Source organism: Poecile atricapillus, chromosome 3 (assembly GCF_030490865.1).
Source record: "Poecile atricapillus isolate bPoeAtr1 chromosome 3, bPoeAtr1.hap1, whole genome shotgun sequence".
Lineage (NCBI taxonomy): Eukaryota > Metazoa > Chordata > Aves > Passeriformes > Paridae > Poecile > Poecile atricapillus.
In genome coordinates this window covers 5,299,888-5,321,386 of record NC_081251.1, presented here as the reverse complement: position 1 = coordinate 5,321,386, position 21,499 = coordinate 5,299,888, and the positions used below count along the sequence as shown (strand labels likewise).

The 21,499-nt window shown below is 40.6% G+C and overlaps 1 protein-coding gene across 1 annotated transcript in view; it reads right to left on the bottom strand.

Annotated features, from left to right (window-relative positions):
* Nucleotides 1-21,499, bottom strand: part of CDC5L (cell division cycle 5 like) — a 31,109-nt gene that overhangs the window by 718 nt on the left and 8,892 nt on the right. Inside the window, exons 9-15 of the mRNA XM_058835458.1 lie at nt 20,806-20,954; nt 19,010-19,172; nt 17,794-17,958; nt 16,122-16,202; nt 15,541-15,786; nt 12,603-12,800; nt 853-1,065 (exon numbers count right to left, since the gene is read on the bottom strand). Of these exons, the coding sequence (XP_058691441.1) occupies nt 853-1,065; nt 12,603-12,800; nt 15,541-15,786; nt 16,122-16,202; nt 17,794-17,958; nt 19,010-19,172; nt 20,806-20,954 (1,215 nt within the window). The remainder of the gene's footprint in view (nt 1-852; nt 1,066-12,602; nt 12,801-15,540; nt 15,787-16,121; nt 16,203-17,793; nt 17,959-19,009; nt 19,173-20,805; nt 20,955-21,499) is intronic.

Sequence of the window (21,499 nt, the reverse complement as noted above, 5' to 3'; positions counted from 1 at the left end):
AAAAAGACAGATTTCAAATTGGAACCTTGCCATTTGCTAAAAACAGGTGCTATTAGCAGCTATCAAGTGATTTAATATGTTTAACTGTTGTCTTTCACTAAATTAAATAATCACTTCTGAGTTTGTAGACATATCTATCAGTATTTCTACATCATCTTCACAAAATCAGTTTTAAGCACTGATGCATTTTATGCTTTTTATAGCAAGTGGTTGAGAATATCTAAGCCTCAATGGAAGCCTCTGTTCTGGAGGAAAACCACATTACAATAAAAATTGTGCTCAGGTGAACACTTATTCCTTGGAAAGAAAGGCTGGCACTGGTTCAGACTTAGGACTGAGTCTTGATTAAGGGTTGTCTCATTAGCTGAATAAAAGGAGAATATCCTTAAAAGAGATCCTAAAACCAAGAAAAATGGCTCCAAGGCAGTGATTTTAGGTATACATTTAGTAGACTGACTTTTAAGGAAGAAGGAGAATTTTGACAAGTTTTAAATTTACTTGAAGTTTGAATAGTAATTAAAACTGAAAAACCAAATCGAGAGAGAGATGGAACTTGTGCTGATATCCATTGCAGAAGGCTTATAAAATAAACCACACAAGGAAATAAAAAAACCCCAAAGTTAAAGAACACACTGCCAGATTAGTCCCAGCCTCTAATATGTGTGTCACAGAATCTTTGATACTGAAGTAAAAGGCAGATGAATCTGGTAACAGCCAAAAGTAAGATTTTAAGAGAACATTAAAAACTTGATACCAGCTCAGACTGTGAGGCTCAGAGCTCATGTATTGGAAAAACATCTTTTCCATGAGGTGTCTGTGTCTGACCTCAGCTCCTGGATTTTGCAATCTCACCTCCAGTCTCCGAGGGATCGCAGCATCCTCGTGTTTCTTCAGCTCCTCGAAGGTCCGCAGCTCCAGGTGGGCCTGCTCGATCTGGTCCCACAGATCATTCAGCTGCTTGATGAGCCCCATTGCCCGAGACTGGTAACCACCAAGAAGGATCTTCAGCTTCTTCTCCATCTTGGCAGCCCTCTTGGCTTCAGTGGTCATGTGGCCTCTGTTGATCTGCCAGAAGGAACCCAAGAGTTGTTTTAGTTACCCAGAAGTCAAAATTCAAGAGGGGAAAAAAAAAAAAAAGTAAAAATGTATCTGTGGAATTGTGTTGAGCTGATCAAGTTCTTTGATTTCTGTTAAAATAATCATATGGCACATTTTACAAGAACCTAGACTTTTGTATTAAAAGCTTTATAACAGATATAATGCATCTCTAAAATTGTCATCCAGACAAAATCCATAAACAGACAAGTGACACAAATGACAAAATTCTGTCAATTGGGACACAACATCAATAATTGTACATACTTGTTAATATGTTATAAAAGTTGTATAAATCATTTATAAATAGCAAAGGTAACAGAAGTCTTTGTGTATTTTTCCACCTGGGGTAAAATTAAATGAGCCCTAAAATAATGAAATGGCCATCAGAATATTTAAAACCTGGAAGAAGGCATCAAAGAAATCTGTAACACTGAACCCCAATCACAAATGGTCTAAAGATGGAAGAATGGATTACATTAAATATTTGGAAGACATTGCTCCCTGTGAGGGTGGTGTGGCCCTGGTACAAGTTGCTCAGAGAAGCTGTGGCTGCCCCATCCCTGGAAGTGTCCAAGTTTAGGTTGGACAGGGCTTGGAGCAACCTGGGATAGTGGAAGGTGTTCCTGCCCATGGCAGGGGGTAGAATGAGATGATCTCTACAGTCCCTTCCAGCCCAGGCCATTCTATGATCCCATGAAACCACAAGAGAACACGGGCCTCCACCACTGAGCACAGCTGTGGCGAGGTGCAACAGCTCACATCTCTGAACAGGGACATAAGGTTCCTTGTTGAGGCTTTTTTAATGCTACTTTCTTAAAAAAAAACAAAACAACAAAATAAAATCCTTTTTTTGAGAAAGGACCCTATGAAGAATGCCAAGCTCAAGAAAAAAAGGAATTAAACTTCTAAGATTTTGATTTTTGCCACACTTAACGATATATTAGGACAGGACATGAAATATAATATGAAAGTTTCTCAAGTATTAAAATATAAAAGACTAATTCAGAACCACAGTGTCGAAGTCACCAATCCTTGCCTTGTTTCTTTAAAAATTAAATCTTTGCTGGTGAACTTTCTCATATACAAAGAAATTACCAATAACCAACCAAAATGCAGTACCTTTTCATTGCTACAGTTACCCAATATATCATTCATTACTAAAGAAACAGAACTCTTTTGGGAAGGAACTACTGAAGAGGGATCTGTCCTTTACAGTGACATCTACAGCCAGCCATCACAGTCTTACACACCAAGCCACTGCAAAGTGCATTTCATCAGCCTTGCAGCCCTCCAACCGTACTGAAGTACCCTCTGTTACACAGCTGCAGGTTTCTGTAGCGTGCCCTCCTACTCCTTAACAATTTATTCACTCATTTAGAACAGTTTTACTTGGTGGTGCAGAGATAAACAAAGTGAATGGTCAAGGGAGCAAACTGTTAATGGGTGAGTGAAAGAGGAATTTGACTTTCTGAGCTGTCTAGTTTGCTCCTGGGGAGAGCGATGCAGACTGCTACGCTTTTCAAACTCTGTTTGCAATGTAGACTTAAGCTATGCCCAAGGTGCTTTAAGCATACAGAAAGGCGCCTCTTTTTCAATATTTATATAAATCTAGAGAAAATTAAATAAATAGATTAGGGATTTGTGAGGATACTCTCTGATGGAAAAGTATGAAAGCTTTAAATGTCTTCATTGGTAAATAATATGCTATTACTGCAACAACAAATACAGCTGTGCGGTCAATGAACTATTTTCCAATTACTGTTTCTTGCATGAAAAATGTGTGCTGAGCACCACTGACATTTAGAGATCATGGACTAGATGGATGCACAGGCCAAGAGAATGTTGTTTGCAACAGAGGCCTAATGCAACAAAGATCAATTGTCCATGTTGCTCCCAGTATTACAGACAACATAGAGTACGGCTGGTGTGAAATGAAACTCCCATCACAATGTCGCTCTTCAGGGCAGGCTGAAAAATAAAACCATTTAGAGAAGTTCCACTGTCATCCTGTTCTGTCATCCTGAGTGAAGAGCTTATGCTTTACTGTAAGGGTGGTGAGGCCCTGGCACAGGCTGCCCAGAGATGTGGCTGTCCCATCCCTGGAAGTGTCCAAGGCCAGGCTGGATGGGGCTTTGGGTAACCTGGTCTGGTGGAAGGTGTTCCTGCCCATGGTAGGGACCTGGAATGAGCTGAGCTTGAGCATCCCTTCAAGCCAAACCTTTCTGTGATTCTATGATCTCTCAACAACCTAATTTTCTAATACAATTTTAAACACCAAGTACCTGAGGATATAAATACAGTTATCAGCACTATCCCCACCATACAGAAAAGGGACTGGATCAGGGCACTGTGGTCACAAGCCCTGAATTATCCCCATGTTCCAAGTATCACCAGCAGCAGGGGCAGTACCGGCTTGGTCTGCCACTTTCATACTCTTCAATTGGGATTCACTTTGGTTGGCTTGACATCAACATATGAGCTTGTCACAGAAGGTCTTTCTGTCATCAGGAGAGAAACTGGCAACGCCAGGGCATGGCTCATCTTATCCAGGGCCTTGGGAAAAGATTAAACACCTTCACTGATGGTGATGGGAGCACAAACTGTGTTTGTTCAGACACTGTTATCCAAGACCAGGTAGATCAATCCCACCCTAAGTGTTTACTGCCTTAAGGTGTTTGATATAATAGAGCATTTTTAAATGTAAAACTTTTAACAAAGCCAATTCAAGTCTAATACTTATTACAGTTCAGACCCTGATTATTTGAACATTTGAAATTTTCGGACAATGGGAATTGGACTTAATATTTCTGAGTTGGTCTGGATACTGGACCCTTAACTACTAGAGCTCCTAAGGTTATATGCTGCTATATTGCTTTTCTACTCAGCTTCTTGTCCATCTTGGATTATCATAGGCCTTACTGCTGTGAAAAGAAAAAAAAAAAACAAAAAGAAAAGGAAAAAACCTCCCAAGTATCTAAACCCAGAAATAACAGCTCTTTCTTCCTTCTCTGCTTATGGAGAAATGTGAACACTCACCACCTTTTCCCCTCCCTCTCAACTACAAAATTTTAGGACCTACTACGAAAAGGTCAAAAGGAGGTCTCAGCTTTTGTAACAAATACTATTTATTAAAAATTGCTGACTGCTGCATTAGTGCCAACAACTGCATATAATTTCAGTTCAAGCTTCATAAAATTTTAAGGCTCAGATACCAAGCTAAAAATTCCAAGCAGTTATAAAGAGGTGTGTTTAAACAGTAGTCTACATTATTTGCTTAAAGCAAAGAAATAGATTTGAGTAAAATCTGACTACCATTTCCCCCTGAACCTAACAGAAAGAGTAAAGACATTTGAAAGATTTCTGCACTTATTTATTTTATACTGTTCCTTGGCCAGCTTTGGTTCTGCTGACTTTTATACCAGTTACAGCAAAATGAGAACAGCTTGTACAGACACAGGGTAAGATGATATATGATGTTAAGGCAAGTGTGAGAGCCTCATCCTATCACAAATCTCTGATGTAAAAGCCTTCCTTCATGACTCGTAAAGTGGTGTTCAGTTTTCAGTACTGCACTAGAGAACCAAGGAAGAGAAACCAAAACAAGCAGCAGACAAAAGAGCCAAAAAAGCAATAGACATAACCAGAGGTTTATAAAACATGATCTAGAAAAGGGAGACTGACTGGATTACCAGGGTTTGTTTGGTTTGTTTTCCCTCTGCCTAACAAAAAAAAAGAGAAAAAGAAGACATAACACCCTGCTTTAAATATCACAAAGTTCATTGTGAAAAATTCATCTGTTCTTACAGCTACTGAGAAAGAAAGAGGGACTTAAATTTGGGAAGGAAATTTTAGATAGTTCTTACTTCCTTCCCTAGATGTCAATTAATGTCAAACTACCACAGGAGGTTAGTTGTACAGTTTAACTAAGGACAACAAAGGACAGGGAAGGACTCCTTATGAGAACAAAAATCCACTGGGAAAGATTTAAGAAAAACTGACCCTGAGGAGGGAAGAGCTCAAGTGCCTTAAAAACTGCATTTTCAGACTTCTCATCTCACCAGGTCTACTGAGGACACCCCTCCTCAGTTCCAAGGGCTTTTTTGCCGTACTGACTGGTTTGTTTTCCTTCCCTTTAATGTGGAGCTTCTGGTAATCCCTGAACAGCATTAATCTGACTTGTCTTTTAATTGATCTTCCTAATCATGCTGGATGGATTAAACAAACAGGGAAGAAAAACTACTGCATGTTCAGAGCAGAGCTACAGTCAAAGTAAACCAACCTGTTCTGTGACCTTGGAGAATCAACATCATCACAACATCACAGAGAAATCCTCTGCCAGCTTCAGCTACGCCGGCTGAGCAGGGTACTCTTGGAACATACATAGGACTACTCTAAACATTACTGTAACTTCCTTCCTCACCTCAGACCCACACATAGCCCTCCCAAATTCAGTTCTGCTGGCAGGAGATGGATTAACTTAATTGGAATGGCAGGTTTGTGAGCTTGGCTTGTGCTGGCTCAGCTGCAGTGTCTGGGCGCTCAGCTCGACAGCAGCTTGTGCCCCAGGCCAGGCACTTCCAACCACTCCAGGGACAAGGACCCCCACACTAAAGAATCCTCTGGCCATGCTGGGGTCATCTGCCTTTACAAGCTTATGGTGCACTCAACAACAGCATGTTTAAAAAAAAAATAAAAAACATTAACTTCTGTACTTAAAAATGTTTTTTCAGTTCCAAGCTCTGGAACAGAATTCTCCATTTTTGGTTTGAAACATTGTTATATCCATCTAGAGTTTGACCAGGCAAAACTCTCCATAGAGCCCTGCCTGAGTTACCCCCAAGTTAGTACAAGTCAACTCTGCTGGAAACTGAGATGTGGAGTTAGTATCAAAACAAAATTGCATGTCCACTGTAGAACAATGTGACCTCAACCTATCAAACAATATTAGCTCAGCTCATTGACCAAAACTACTCCAAGGGCTTGACACAATTTCACATTTCTGCTGTGACACTAAAGATCACACAATCAGAGAACTGGTTGGGTTGGAAGGGTTGAAAGATCTAATCATTCCAACCCTCCAGCCATGGGCAAGAACCCCTTCCACTACACCAGGTTGCTCCAAGCCCAAGTCCAAGCCCAATCTGGCCATGAACACCTCACCTCCAGTAAGGTGCTTTACTTAATGTATGAGGGAGAATGAGGATCATGAAGTAAAGGTGATGATCAGGATCAGAGCAGTCAGAGGGATTGAGCTTGTAGCTGTTAAGACATGAAAAAGCAGAAATTAATTCTAGGATCACATGAAGATTTTTATGGAAAGATTCACTTTAAAAAATCCTTAATTTAAGGCATTGATGGTAAGCAACTGCAACTTCCCAACTGAAACTAGACCAGATGTTCAGACCTTGCATAGCAATATAACGCTGCCTTTTCCCAGTTTAATAGGGGAGCCCCAGATAAACTCCTATACTGTACTTTGTCACATAGATTCTGTACCACTATGATTTACTGAAATCTGCAGAACACTATTCTCTCTACTTACAGCCAAATCTAATGACCCAAGAGCATGCTCCCCCTGAAGAATGCTACAGAAATTCTAATGACTTTTCCCCAATGACAATGAGTCGATGTGACTGTTGAGTGAAGACAATATAGGGTATATCAAAAGCAAGTGTTCCTACAGGGGTTCACAGCATCCAACTACTCAGAACTAGAATAATGTAGGAAAGTTACTTAGTAAGTAAAGCAGTCACTGCTGATCTACAGCCATGACACTGAAGTCCACTTTGAAGATTTTTTTTTGGGAACTGCTTCTAAGACCAGCAGTTTTATGAGTGATACCCATATATGCTCCCTACAAATAAAGGATGTTAGACTGGGCGGGTGTCAGTCTCTTCTCCCAGGTAACAAATGACAGGATGAGGGGAAATGGCTTCAAATTGCATCAGGGTGGTTACACTGGATATTAGGAAAAAAAAAGGATTATGGAAAGGATTGCCAAGCACTGGAACAGGCTGCACAGTGGAGCGGTGAAGTCACCATCCCTGTAACTGTTCAAAAAATGTGTGGACATGGCACTTGAGGACATGGTTTAGAGGTGAGCAAGATGGTGGTAATAAGGTTGATGGCTGGACTTGGTGATCTTAGAGGTGTTTTCCAAATTTAATGATTCAAGGATCCTATCTCAATCACAGCAGAAACATGTAACAGAAACTAGAAGAGAGTAGTTTATGATGAAAACCAAACAATTTGCTTTTACTAAACTTTTTTGGAAATTCTCTACCACTCATTGGAAAAGAAAAACCTTGCATTAAGATCCCAGACAGCAACACCCACCAGAGGCCAAGAGTTTTGATTAACCACAAGCAAACACGGGTTACTGCTGGGTCTGATGAGGTCACAGGGCAGCCAGCACAGTGTAATTACCTTCAAACACTACCCCTGCACACCCAGAGTGCCGGCACTGGCCTCTTCCAGAGGCTGACAAGGTTGTGAAAGCTCAGGCAATAAAGGAGCTGGCAGAGAGCCTGGCTCCCTCTCAATACAGCAGAAGCCCCATGGTGATCCTGAAGCAGTCAGCTCTGAACAGTAAAGGTGTGCAAAGGCCTTTGCAATGAGAGCTTTGTCAATGCTGAACTTTTTTTCTAAGCATGCTAAGTTACCAGATTCTGAACAATCTGACAGTGAAGACCCCTTATACCTCTCTGATGTGATCCTCTGGTGCCAACTACATTCCCAACAGACCTTATTAAAAGAAGTGTATTCCACAAATGCAAGACATTAGCACAAAATAAAACATCCAGCCATAAAAGCAATGACACTCAGGATTTTCACCATATTTTAGTTTTGTGAGTAACTTTTTTATTCCTAGTCCAATAAAATCTCTTATTTTCTCCAGGTGCTTTCTGAGTACCAGCACACCTGAAAATGCAAAAGAAACTGCAAACTTTAGCCCATAAACTAGAGAGAAATTAAAAGACAATCTCCAGTAAACTAAGTGATACACCCTGCAGCAGAGTGTACGATGTAACCTATAAAACGCCAACTAAGCAAGCTGTTTTTAATCTGAATTAATTCAGAGGACTTGGGCTGCAATTAAAAGCCAACATCAACACTTTGGTAAATCTCACCTTGATGTATCTTGGATACTGCAAATAGACAATTTACTATATTTTGCATATACAGTGTACCTTGAACTTTTCCTCTGTAGGCTTCCAATAGCATTTATAATTTAGTAATCAACTGAAATGATAATGTTAACTACCACAATTTTAATAAAAGTATTTGTATTCTGAAAGCCAACTTTATTAACTGTCTTCAAAGGAAAAGTAAAGATGGCAGGAAGTTTCTATGTTGTGCACTACAAAGGGAAGCAACTAGGTTGTTAAATAGATGCCTTTACTATCTCATTTTATCTTATAACATTCCAAATTTAACATATGTTAGTAGGAATGCTTTTCTTTATAAACGTATTATTTGGAAGAGAGGGGACCAAAAGGTACTGCAGAGAACTGAAGCAGTTACTCAACACTACTGCAAGCATCAGGCAACTTTGATTTCTGAAATCACTTGCTCTGCAGTGTAGCCTAGCCTTGGAAGAATATTCTGGATTTCTAGAAGCTACTGGAAAGATGAGAAAATTCCACAAATCTAAGGTGTACCAGAGACATATACTGAGGTCACAGGGATTCACTTGCATAGACCTGATACTCCCCATCTGTAATGCAAGCAAGTTCACATACTAATCCTCTAACCCACAATAAGTAACACATTCAAGGAATCCAAAACCCTCAAAACAAAGCAATGAAAAGTATTACTAATACACAGCAGTACACTTCAACATCAGAACTACTGATGAGCTGTGCATTACTGATGATGCCTGGACAGGATACCATGCCAAACAGAAGCTCTCCACAACAGCTCCACTTTGCCTCCACAACTTCATCAATAACAGCACGAATCTGTTTGTGATATCAGCATCCATTTGAGAAAGATAAATGTCATGTCAACATAAACCACTCAGGCAGTGAGAACAGGACAATTAGAGGAAGATGAGTGTGTGTCCACACCATCAATCCAGCCAGGAATCTCTGAGCAACAAAGACAGACCCAGAAATAGCTTGGGTTTTTTGCACAGAATCTGCAGGGTGTCAGCAGTCCCATATGGAAGTAGTACACAGTGACTTCCCCATGTGCAGCTGTGCCAAATATCACTACATTCTCGTGGCTTTTTTCCCTAACAATCTGAGTGCATTATAAAGAGGAAGGAGCAGCCCCCAAAACTGACCAACATCAGTTGCTGTTGCTGGCAAACTGTTTTACAGTAAGTTTCTACTCTTCTCTCAAAGAAAGCTAAGAGTACAAGTAAGTGTCTTGGAGTACTGAAAGCTGAGCTAATATCCCTGCTTTTCATTAAGCTTGTCTGATACTTCCCATTAAAATATCTATTTCAACTGATATTGCTTTCAGACAATTTTCCTTGGAAAAACATTAAAATGAAGGTGGGTTTTGTTATTGCCAAGAATGGTGTAGGAAAAAAAAAAAACCTGTGCTTTTTTATTGCATATTTATTTGTTCATTAAACTGCTATGCTTTTTATTTATTGTTTAAAAACAATTCAGCAGGTGACCTATGCTTAAAAAACCTGTATATGTATATCTTCCTTTTAGGAGGGGCCTTTTAGGGTCAGGCCACAGAGCTGCAATAAACTGCATTTTGCACACACTTGGGAGAAATTTTCAGGTCAAATTTAACTTTGCACAGAGTCCACCTGCACTCAACAACAGTGAGCTGTGAGAAGCAGAACAGTGCTCACTGCACCTGCAGGCACAGGGCTCTGCAGGCCCCAGTGCCTGCCTGGACTGGGGGGTGGTATTTTGGAACACAGGAAAATGGGAGAGCAGGATTGTGTGTGGAATTGTACCAAGCTGTCAGTCTCATCCAGCTGCACTCTGAGCTCCAAGGGGATGTAGCTACATTAGCTAGAGCCTCATCACTGCAGTGACTGGTAACAGACACAGGATGGGTCAGGCTGGAAGGGACCATCTGGTTCCTTCTCCCTGCTCCAGCAGGGCCATCCCAGAGCACAGGGCACAAGGCTGTGTTCAGACAGCTCTGGAATATCTCCAGTGAGGAGACTCCACTCCCTCTCTGGACAATCTGTTCAGTGCTCGGTCACTGCACTGGGAAGTTCTTCCTCCTGTTCAGGTGGAACTTGCTGGGATCAATCCCTGCCCGTTCCTCTGGTGCCATTGCTGGATCCCCATGGAGCAGAGCCTGGGCCCTGCTCTGAGCCCTCCCTGCTCACAGGGACACCCAGGGATGAGGTCCCCTCTCAGCTGGGGCTCCCCTTGAGGCTGAACAGCCCCAGCCCCCTCAGCCTTTCCTGGGCAGGGAGATGCTCCAGTCCCTCCATCATCTTTGTCACTGGGCACTGGACCCATTCCAGGAGCTCCAGGTCTCTCTTGTCCTGAGGAGCCCAGAACTGGACACAGCACTCCAGATGTGCCTCCCAGGGCTGAGCAGAGGGGCAAGATCACCTTCCTCAGCCTAATGGGACACAGCTAACAGGATTTAACATGATTTTTTAAGTGTCTTTCACAGAGTCCCATGCAATGTTGGCAGCAAATAATTTCTTTTTCTTGGCAAGACCTCTGATTTGTATTTTGCTTCCTGGGTGACTGTCTTGTGACTGCAAAGCAAAGACCATTTAGAACACACACACACGAGTTTGATAAATTAAAAACTTGACCTTACTTTGCTTCAGTATCCTTAATAAGCATTCCATCACCAACTACTCATTCAAATACTGGGAAGAGAAGGACAGAAATCAACTCAAGAAAGCCCACACAGAAGTAACCAATTTAGACTGCAGAAACTGTGCACAGGATAGAGGCACAGGGCCACACACCAAACAATTAAGAGAAAACAAAATATTCAAGAGCTACTCATTAAGCAAGTACCATCCACCCTGTGCAGTAAATGAGTCTGTGGAAAAACTAGGCTGCAATCATGAAATTAAAGACTGTCTCAAAAAGCATATGCATAGGCAAATTAAGGCTGTTCGTGCATTCCCTAACTTGGACTGTTTGACTTTGCAACTTTAATAATGCCCTTCTAATGTCGTTTTGGACCTAAGATATTTAAATTTCAAAAGCATTTGTACACAAATTAGGTGCAGCCCTCCGACTGCTGGCGCTGTGCCCGCCCGGCCCCGCTGCCATGCACAGCCAGGCTGCTGCTGAGCTCGCACAGGGGTTTGGGAGAGCAGAGCACGGAGAGCCTGCCAGGCAGCGCTGGGCAGGGCAATGGTGCTCTCTGCTGGGTGAGCAGCAGCACGACAGGGGCTCTGCAGCTCAGACCGAACCCCTACCACCAGGCTACCTGCGGGTGAGCTGCTCCTGCCCCGAAGCTGGGCTAACAACTGCGGGATCTGTACCTGGACAACGCTCCTGACTGACAGCCTTTACAAAACACACACACACTTTGTACTTCATGTGTATGAATCAAGTTAAAATTCTGACTTTTTGGCCTCTCTCCTTATTTCTGGGGTAGCCCTTGTTTGGGGAGGTTTACTTCCAGCAACAGTAGCTATGTTGATGTTAAATGCAGAGAAACTTTTTTTGCTAAGTTTCCTTTTACCATGGGAAAAAAAAAATAACCTGATACCTGCATAATTTAGAGAGACTTTTAGGCTAAAACGCTATTTTAGAAAACATTTAATGACTTACTGCAAGTCAGAACAAACATGCTCTATGGGAAGAAACTGCTTCAGACCAGCTTACTTGTTATCATGAATGCTGTCTGTTTTTGGTTTTTTGTATGGAGTGTTTGGGTGAAAATCTAGAGGAAGGCCTGGGCAAGGGAAATCAGTGTCAAAGGGTCTGATAAATAAAGTGAAATGGGATCACAAACATCCATTGTTCTCTTTTTTGGAGGGAATCTCTGGAACTGGAAAAAGATGCCAGCCTGGCAAGAATTCAGGACTATCTAACCTTCATGTATGTAATAGTCAGAAACCAAATGTTAAACTGGAAAGAGGACTTGAGAGGAACTTCAGGACAGAAAAGGCTTTTTTTTAAGCATCTTTCGCTGAAGTTTCTCCTCATACTGGCCACAATCAAGTGCAAACCAAGAAAGATCTGACCCATTCACAACAGAGATTAAGAAAACATCAAAAATTCCACATGTAATTAAGAGACAGCAGAACTTGACCTTTTTTCCAGTGGATGAGCTGTGTTGCAGCTAACAGTGCAGAGAGAAACTTTGTGTGGGAATACTTTGTGTGGGGATATTTTAAGGAGGAAGATGATGGAAGACGATTTAAACACTTCAAGAACATCTATGAACTCCCTAGGAAAATTTCTCAACAACCAACCTTTTCAAATTAATCCCTTCAAAAGACCTGACTGAATTCCTACAGAGAAAAAAAACAAAACAAGACAAAACACTAGGAAGCTCCAAAAAAATAGGATGTGCAAAAGGCAGAAAAAAGTGACACTGACCTCGAGCCTCTTTTCAAGTGACTCTATCCTGTCTTTTTTGCTGGCCAAGTTAGCCCTTGTGTAGCGGCTCTGTCCAGGCAGGTACAACACTTGGCTGTAACATTCTTCCCACACTTGGTTATAAGCTTCACTTGACAGCTCCCCGTGCCCCATTCCTTGCTTTACCACCTCCATCTCTTGTGCCAGTAGATCCTGTGCCTGTTGAAAAGAATGAGAAAAATTGCAGTTACAATACACAGGATACAAGCAAATTCCTCTTCTTTTCAAACCTTCAGTGTGCAATTCATGGGGGCAGCTTTTCTTTTCATACTCAAAGCTCACCATCAGGTTAAGCTAACTATGAAATCGAACACAGATGCTGTGGATTACAAATGAAACCCAGGCTAGAAGGCTCCTCACAGCACAACTATCCCCCATTTTATATAATTTGGCCAAACCTGACATCACTCTGGCATGGCTAATGAAAGCTGTGGCACAGTGAGATACTTCATCTTGCTGCACAAGAACAGAGATAAAAGCAGGGACCTTGAGGGGAGGGAGAACTGTACAGACAGAAGCAGCTGTCCTATGAAACAAAAATCACTTTTCATTTCCTTTTGCTTGCCCTTCTCCACACAACCTGGAAAGTTGAGTCTAAACATTCCTGGGTGAGCTGTGTAAGCACCGTTGCAGGAAATACAACTCTGATTGTAACTAACACATTCTGTGGCTGAAGAACTGGTGAGACATGAACGCTCTGCTGCTTCCAGTTTAGTTTATGAAGTTTACAATGAACTAAAAAGATTCTTGTTGGTCTCACAACTCTTAATATTTCTGACAAAGAGCCTGCCAAAACTGGCACCCAGGTTCTTCTGATTTTATTAATAACTAAAAAAATAAAATATCTTTTCCAGTCTAGACTTCATTGGCCATAAGAGCATGTCCATATCCTCGCTTTCAAAAGCATTTAGAGGTGCAGAACAGATTTCCCTATCAGCAGTAGGTATCTTACTCCAAGCAGATGTTATGCTTTGTAACTGCACACTGACCAGAGAAAAACTCAGGTATCACCAGATTAGATGATCCCACAGATGCTAGGGAACGGAAAATTAATTACTTGTTCTTGATGGTCAAGACAGATAAAATAGGAGTAACACAACCACACATGACAAAGCTAAATGTTACAAATTTCAATTAGCCATGATTAGTACACTGTGAGGAACTGCACGAGGGTATTTATTTGTGGCACCAGAAGTGTTTCCCAGCTTCAGGAGCTCAGCACACTGTGCCCAGCACCACTAATCCTTCCCATAAGAGAACTGCACATCAGGAAAGGAAAGGAGTATTTTATGAAAAGGTTTTAGCACAAAGATGCTAAAACAAATGAAGTAAAGCAAAATAAATAAGCCCCAGATGAGATAACAGAGATAGGAAAATTTTCTGGCTTGAACTAGATTTTAGACAAAGAGGGAACACTCTGCTGAATGTTAGAGAGCAAGCAGGAGCAGGGATGAAAAAAAACTTCTGCCCATCAGTTAGGAGACAAAACTTCCAGGGACTTCGAAGAAAAGTTTCCAGACAAAAACTACTGGACCATGTAATAGTCTCTAAGGGAAGTGATAGCAAACCTGATTCTTGCTGCACTTCAAAACAACCAGAGAAAGCACTTGGAGAACAATCCTAAGGGAACAATCTGACACTGTCAGGGCAATGAAATTCATGATCTAACTATATTTTCCATCTTTAATGTCTCCTGGTAAGAGATCATGAAGTATAATTTTTCATTTAACAGCAAATTCGAAGTACATGCTGTTCAGTGTTTCTCTCCTTAGGCTCTAAATTTATTGGTCAGATTTGGTCAAGGACATGGATTCAAAATCTGCTTGTGTTCCTTCAGAGTCACCTTAAAGGAACAGGGGATTTAGGTATAGAGATACAACAGGTATTGTCAGACGACAAGTCTAGAGAGACAGACAATTTGGTGGCACGTGATTTTGGTCTTTTCACTCATTTTTATTCCTGTAGGCATTTGGTCAAAGATTACTGGCACAGTTTCACAGGTGAAGCTCTTAGAAAGAGCTAAACCACAGAACTGCCTATCTGTCACTTGGCAGCAAAAGGCAACATCTGTAGCTGCTTAAATAAATGAACACCCTGAACTGGAACCCTGTTCCAGATCTGCTGTTTAACTTGGGATTACAATGCAAAACAGGACACAGTGCCCAGGCCGCCCACTCACTGCAGCCAGCCACGGCCCAGTGTGCTTGTTCAGCACTTCTGGACCAGGTATGGCTGTAAGATCAGCTGCCACAGCCCAGCAGGCTCTGCACTGGCACAGCTTGCCTGGATCAAGCTTGACAAGCATAATTAAACAACTTGATTTGCTGCTCCAAGGTACAAACTGACTACCATTGTCCTATTTGGTCTGCACTGCTCTGAAGAAAATACTTCGTAATTCTGGACTAGCGAAATTCAGAGGCATCAGAAGGTGGATATCTCATCTGGTTAATGCCTCAATGATTTAACTGCAATTTACAGAAACAGCAAAGTAGAATTTGGTAAATGTTGGGGTATTATTGCTCTTACCCTTACTTAAAATGATAAGCAACCACAACACATTCGAAATTGTATCTTAGTGACAATGACTATGGGCAAATACAGCATCCTTATCACTCTGCTGAAAAAGCCCAGATAAACATCAGCTCACAGAAAGGAGAATGTGCACTTAAATCATCCTTACTTATTAACTGACCCTTACTTAACACTTGGCAGTGCTGGGTTAACAATCAAACCTGATTATCTTAGAGGTCTTTTCCAACCTCAACAACTCTAAGATTACAGCTCTTCATACAACCCTCTGGAGACCTCCCAGCTGAATTCTGTGCAGGCTTTTTTCCCCAATATTACAGAGCTACATCCTAAGGAGACTTTAAGTCTCCTTGGGCCACACAATTCTCACCTTCTTGAGATCCTCTTTGGAGAACTTCTCGTAAGGATTTTGCTCCAAGTAAGCCATGTGCTCTGCATTGTTGCTTCCAAATCCTGGGCCTTTCCCTTTCTTACCAGTAAACTGTTCTCCAAAGGGATGGTGTAAAAGATCAAAATGAAGCATGGTAATCATCTCTTTCTTTATGAGTTCTTCACTTTTCTGCAAGTCTGTTAGAGGTGGTTCCACATTTAAGGGTCTCAGTATTGTTTCATTAACCTGCCCAGGAATGAAAAAAAAGTTTGTAAATATCATGTACACCAAAGATAACATTAAATTCATCTATCTCCACTCAAATGTGAATTTAATGTATCAGCTAAATCCCACAGAGCAGGTGCCAAAATCCCTTGTGGTGGGACACATGCAGCAATCTCAACATCTGTGCAGATGAAATACATCATGACAACTCTGCTGGGGAAATTTCCTTTAAATCAACATAGTCTAATAAAGACTTCACTCTCTCATGATCTCTTTAGACTGTATTTCCTCCTATAATGGTTAAAGCCTTTATTTTTAATTTTTGTTCTTTAACAGTGAATTTTGTTTCCACTTACTTCTGAGGGCCGTGGCAGGTTCTTCTGCACAGCTTTGTGCATTCTCTTCAGTTCCTTGGCACGCTCCGCTTCTCGGAGAGCCTAAACAAACAAGCCAAGTGTTACTCCAGCCACTGTAAGACAATCAGATGCTGCCTAGGAATGTATGTGATATAAAAACTAACTGATTATTGCAGTAAAGATTCTTTCCAGTATACAGACTTCATGTTACTAAGCCAGAGCTAAATAATGTGATGACAACATAATTTACTACCTCTAAAGTGAATAGGAAGAGCACAGCAGACTAACTCCAAGAAAAAAGAAACCTTCAAAAGTCATTTCCAGGCATCAAATTCTCCTCCAATCTCAACTCCAGCAAGATTTTGTTCTTTACACAATTCTCCATGTGTGACAACTGCTCTAATTCTCCAGACATTAAATCCACCAGGAAAGAAAGACTCTTAAACTAGCAGCCATGACTCTGTTGTCCTCAATGACTTAAAGTAGGTATTTCACTAAAACAATACTTGTGAAAGTGAAAAAACATGAGAGTTCTCTTTACAATACACTTTCAAGCAATAAGTAACATGAAAAGCCAGTGTTGTCAGGAACTTCAGGAACAATGTCCAACATCTTCCATGTTCTAATCCCAGCATGTCACATCTCCACTTGAAGGCAGGATGCTCTTCTCTTGTATGATGGTACAACTCAGATTCTTTCTTCTATTCTACATACATTAATTGTATTTATTCAGACTTTTTTTTACTGCATGTATGCACAAGACATACATATACATGTATAAAACATTTTTGTCCCCAAATACGATACACTAGGAATCAAATTCTGGAAAATGCTTATCCCATTTATAGATATCAAAGCATAGGATTTTTAAAAATATTTGCTTCACTTGTCAAAGCATAGCCATTGTCAAAAACTTCTCTAGACTCAAAAATCAAATTTATTTTTATAAAAGACATTTATATTTATATAAGGTATATAACAGAAAGAGATTTGAACACAAAATTTAGGCTAAGCAATGAATAGAAAAGGGACTGTTTTTATAAAGATTTAAAGTGTCTCTGGTTACAGGCCAGTACAGCCATTTAACTGGCAGAATTTCGGCTTGTACTTTATCCAGCCTTCCTTGATTCTAAACCAAAAAACAACAGGGACCTATTCACAACTTGGCTGTCTGGGTAATCCTCTGGTACCAGCCAAGGGTACCAATTCCCTGCATAGTAGATTTTTATCTGTGTGCCACCAGCCTGACTGAGTTTGTAGATACCTGTCTAACCATTCACAAACAGCAGCTTTTACCCTCGAGAGAATAACCTGAAACTGAAAAAAGTGCACAGTTCTTATGTGCTTAATATCAAGCAGGTGCCACTGTAAAAAAAAGCTTTAAATAAATTTTTATCTTCCGGGGGACAAATACAGGAGGTAGGACACAGGTGCTCTTAGGGACTTCATGGTAGAAAATGATGTGATATGTAACATTAAGAAATTAAGAAAATTATTTAGAGAGAAAACCAATTTGTGTGTGCATACTCTGACAGCAGCAAATAAAACAGGTAAATTTTACTCTGCTATCCTGTAGAACCTCTTCCATTGAACAGGTGTGAAATGGTGGGAACCACACAAAGAACACATTTTATTTTATACAAAAGGCACCATTCACATCTCACACACTGACCTGCTTGCGGGCTTCTATATCAGCAGCATCTTCTACAAAGGTTTCATCTACTTCATGTTCTTCAAGCTCCTTTTCTGCATTTTCAGGTAGAACAATCTCAAAGTCGTTCTTTGGAGCAGGGAGGGCCATGAGCCCCAGGCGCAGGTGCTCCCGAGACTCCCTCTCCTGTGGGAAGAGCAGTGAGATGTGATGCTTCTGGATTCATACCCTGAATGCAGCGTAATACCCCGAGTGCAACACAATCAGACTCCATTCATCTGCATTAACAGACAGAACAACACACTAATTATTCCCTGGACACCTCAGTCTGCTGCAAAGCCAGAAGGCACCACATCTGGAAACCAGTGGAGTCCACCAGGAGTACAGTTTCCCTTCTAGCAGTAGAAAGTCTTTTTACTATAAAAAGGCTAAGACAGAACCAAAGTATAAGTACATCAAATAAACCTTCTCCTTCAAGCTAAGAGGAGCTTGAATTTTGAACTTGAAGAATTATTTTTGTGAGAACATGCCAAACACTTGGGAGTGGATATCTTAGCTAGGCCAAACAGAAAACTGTCAATAGCTGTGGTGGGAGATATTCAAAGCCACAGTCGAGGCTGAAGAATCAGCCACATAAAAGGAGTTCCCAAGGTGCTACCTATTAGGTGTATGCCCTTTTACACCATGTCTAATTGGCAGGGTCCATCTGGCTGAATCTCCAAGAATGGAAACATCTGTTGCCAAAGGTGATGAAAGAGTCTGGATGGGACTCAGATTTCTGAACATCTCAAACCTCAGTGCTCCTAATGGCAAGAATTAAACTCCTTTAGCTCAGTGTTGTCAACAAGACAGACTGATGAAAAGGTCCTGCAGGTAAATCAGGAAGCCAAGATGATGAGGAATTTGAGGATTGTGTAGGATTGCAAGAAAAATGAGTCTTTGCTCAAGATGCATTTCCTGCTCAGCTTCAAAGACAGAAATAGGATGGAAACTTAACTATGTCTTCTCCGACTAACAATTTTAGAGTGTGTTTACTGAGCACACTGAAAGCCATTCTAAACAGCAAGATTTCTGCTCTTTTAAATAAAGACAGTATTTTATTAACGTGATGAGGACAGACCTATAGACAGGTGGAAGAAATAACATTTATTATAAAATACAATTATTTTCAGCAGATGAGAGCTAAAAACCTGAAAATTAATAGAGCACTGATTTCCACTTCTCAAGTACTACTTACCATTTGTTTTGCATAGGATGGGTCACTGTAATCTGCCATTCCCTCTTCTGGGTTGATGTTCAGTTTATCCCGCAGGGGAGTTCTCCCAGGAGTTGTGCCAAGTGCAGGTTTGGGAGTCAGTCCTCCTCGAGGAGTTAAGCTCTCTGACCCCTGAGAGGGTGTTCTAGTGAAGTGTAGTTAGTCATTAGATTTTTACTAAAGAGTTCTACTTACAGAAGTCTGAATGTTGGGAAAAGTTACATAAACACAGTCAATACATTCAACCTTGAGTTGTTTTTCGGAAGGCAGTGAAACTGTAAAGTGCAATTAGAAGAATACTAAAAACAAATCGTTTAAGCCTGTCAAGATGTAACCAAGGTCCTGTCAAGCTGACAAGAGAAACTTCAGGAACTCCAAGAACACAAACTCCCACTGCTGCTTTTGAAAGAAGAGCTTATCAAGTCACCAGGCATTATTCTGGGATACAGTAATCAGGATTGAATTGCAAGCTCTGATTTCCCCACCACCTGGGCAAGTCATTCACTCCAAAATCATCTGGCCCAACAGCTGTTCCACACTGCAGTTGAATGGATCATCCTGAAAATGTCTCTTTGCTTTCACTGACTATTGAAGAAATAATTACATTATAATTACTTCTAAGCATCTATGGTTAGGCAACATAGATTAAGTCTCAGATTTTGTTGCTCCCAGTTGCTTCTCCTCTAGATTGGGATAGAATATTGTTCTCTATCCCAATGACCTACTCATGAATGAGGGGCTACTTCACGGATTTCTTATTTTTTCCCTCTACTCAAGGTCTTGGATTTTCCCACTGACAGAGGACTTCTGCAAGCAAGACAAGTTGACCCACAGGGACTATATTTACATGTGCAAATCTGAACTTCAGAAGCTAAAAAAAAAAACACCACAAAAAAATCTCAAAGAAAATTAAGAGTATCTCCACTTTTAAAATATAAAATAACCCAAATGACAGCCAGATCACTCCAGGTCAAATTCTGCATTCATTCTGCACCACACTGACACCAACAGATCTTCAAAAAAAGCACTCATTGCCGGAACTGCTCTTATAATTAAAAAGATCAGGGCTTTTAAACACAGCTTCTAAACAAAATAAAGCTGCTTTGGAAATGCTGCCATAAAGGTCCTTTTTATTTCATTCTCCACTTTTCCTACTAACACGATACAGGTAAAATTAGAACAAGTGGAAAAACCTGACACACAAAATGTACCAATTATAACATGTTTTAGCTGTATGGTATTTGGCATTTGTGAGATATTTATTTGTACACTGTAAGAGTTAAACCAGCAATTCTGTACTATTTAGATTGGCAATATAAGAAATATTTTATTTTGGATATATATGGCTTATAAAATATTTACTCCAGCTTTTCAAAAATTCAGTGTGGGTTTGGCTAAAGGACCTCCCACATCTTTGACTCCAAGGTAATACTTTGGAAAGGCCAGAATTCACATACAGAATGACACTCCAGCTTACTATTTATACTCCTGCATTACTCCAGAATAATTTATACTGATCCACACCACAGAAGGCCACATTTTGGATCAAAACTCCAGTGAGCCATACAGTGTATGCACACAGATGAAGAGAATATGGCTGAGCTGTCTAAAAACACAAAGAAGGAGAAATTTGTACAAGGGCTTGAAATAAAATGCAGTTAAAATTTCTTTTGAAGCTCTAATCATGGTAGTACTTTACACATTAAAATCTGCTCTGTCCACCCTCCTCCAAACAGACATGCCCACCCAGGCACCCATCACAAAAGGAGTCTGTTTACCTGAAAGGTGTGGAAAGCACAGTATTTGGAGTCTGAACAACCTGTTTCTGTGGCGTTACCCCTGAAAAGTCACTTTCATGCAAGGGAGTATTAAGACCTCCTTTCAGAGGAGTATCCACATTTGTGAGAGCCATCAGATTCTGGGCCTCCTGTGTAACAGACAACACAAACAATTCTTCACCAAGACATTCACATTCATGTTTAACAGATTCAGTAGCAGCAAGAACAGCTGAAGAGTTATTTGAGTATCAGTTTGTGGAAAACATTTAAAATTTCTTAGCTTTAACACCTGTACACTGGTATTTATAAACCCTACTGTTCCACTGAGAGGCATTTGAACTGCATTTCCAGTAAAATATAAACTGGAGTTGCAAAATGAGTGGGTTACTTACTGTTTCAGCTTCCTTCAGTTTGCCAGACTCCAAGATTTTTTACTGAACATTCAAGTAATCCTAAGAATCCTGATTTTAAGAGGGAAGAGCACACTTGAACTCTGAAGCCTGAATTCAATCAACTTAATCCAAACTGCACTTCAAAGAGAATGTTCCAAAAGAGATGGTCACTATTCAGATTTTTGGTCCATGACTCAATTTGGGCTTTTATGAATAGCTCCCTTTTCTATTTCATTTTTCCTTATTACAGTGAAGAATTAAGTCTCTCTGAAAATGAGCTAATTATACTACTGCAAACAGCA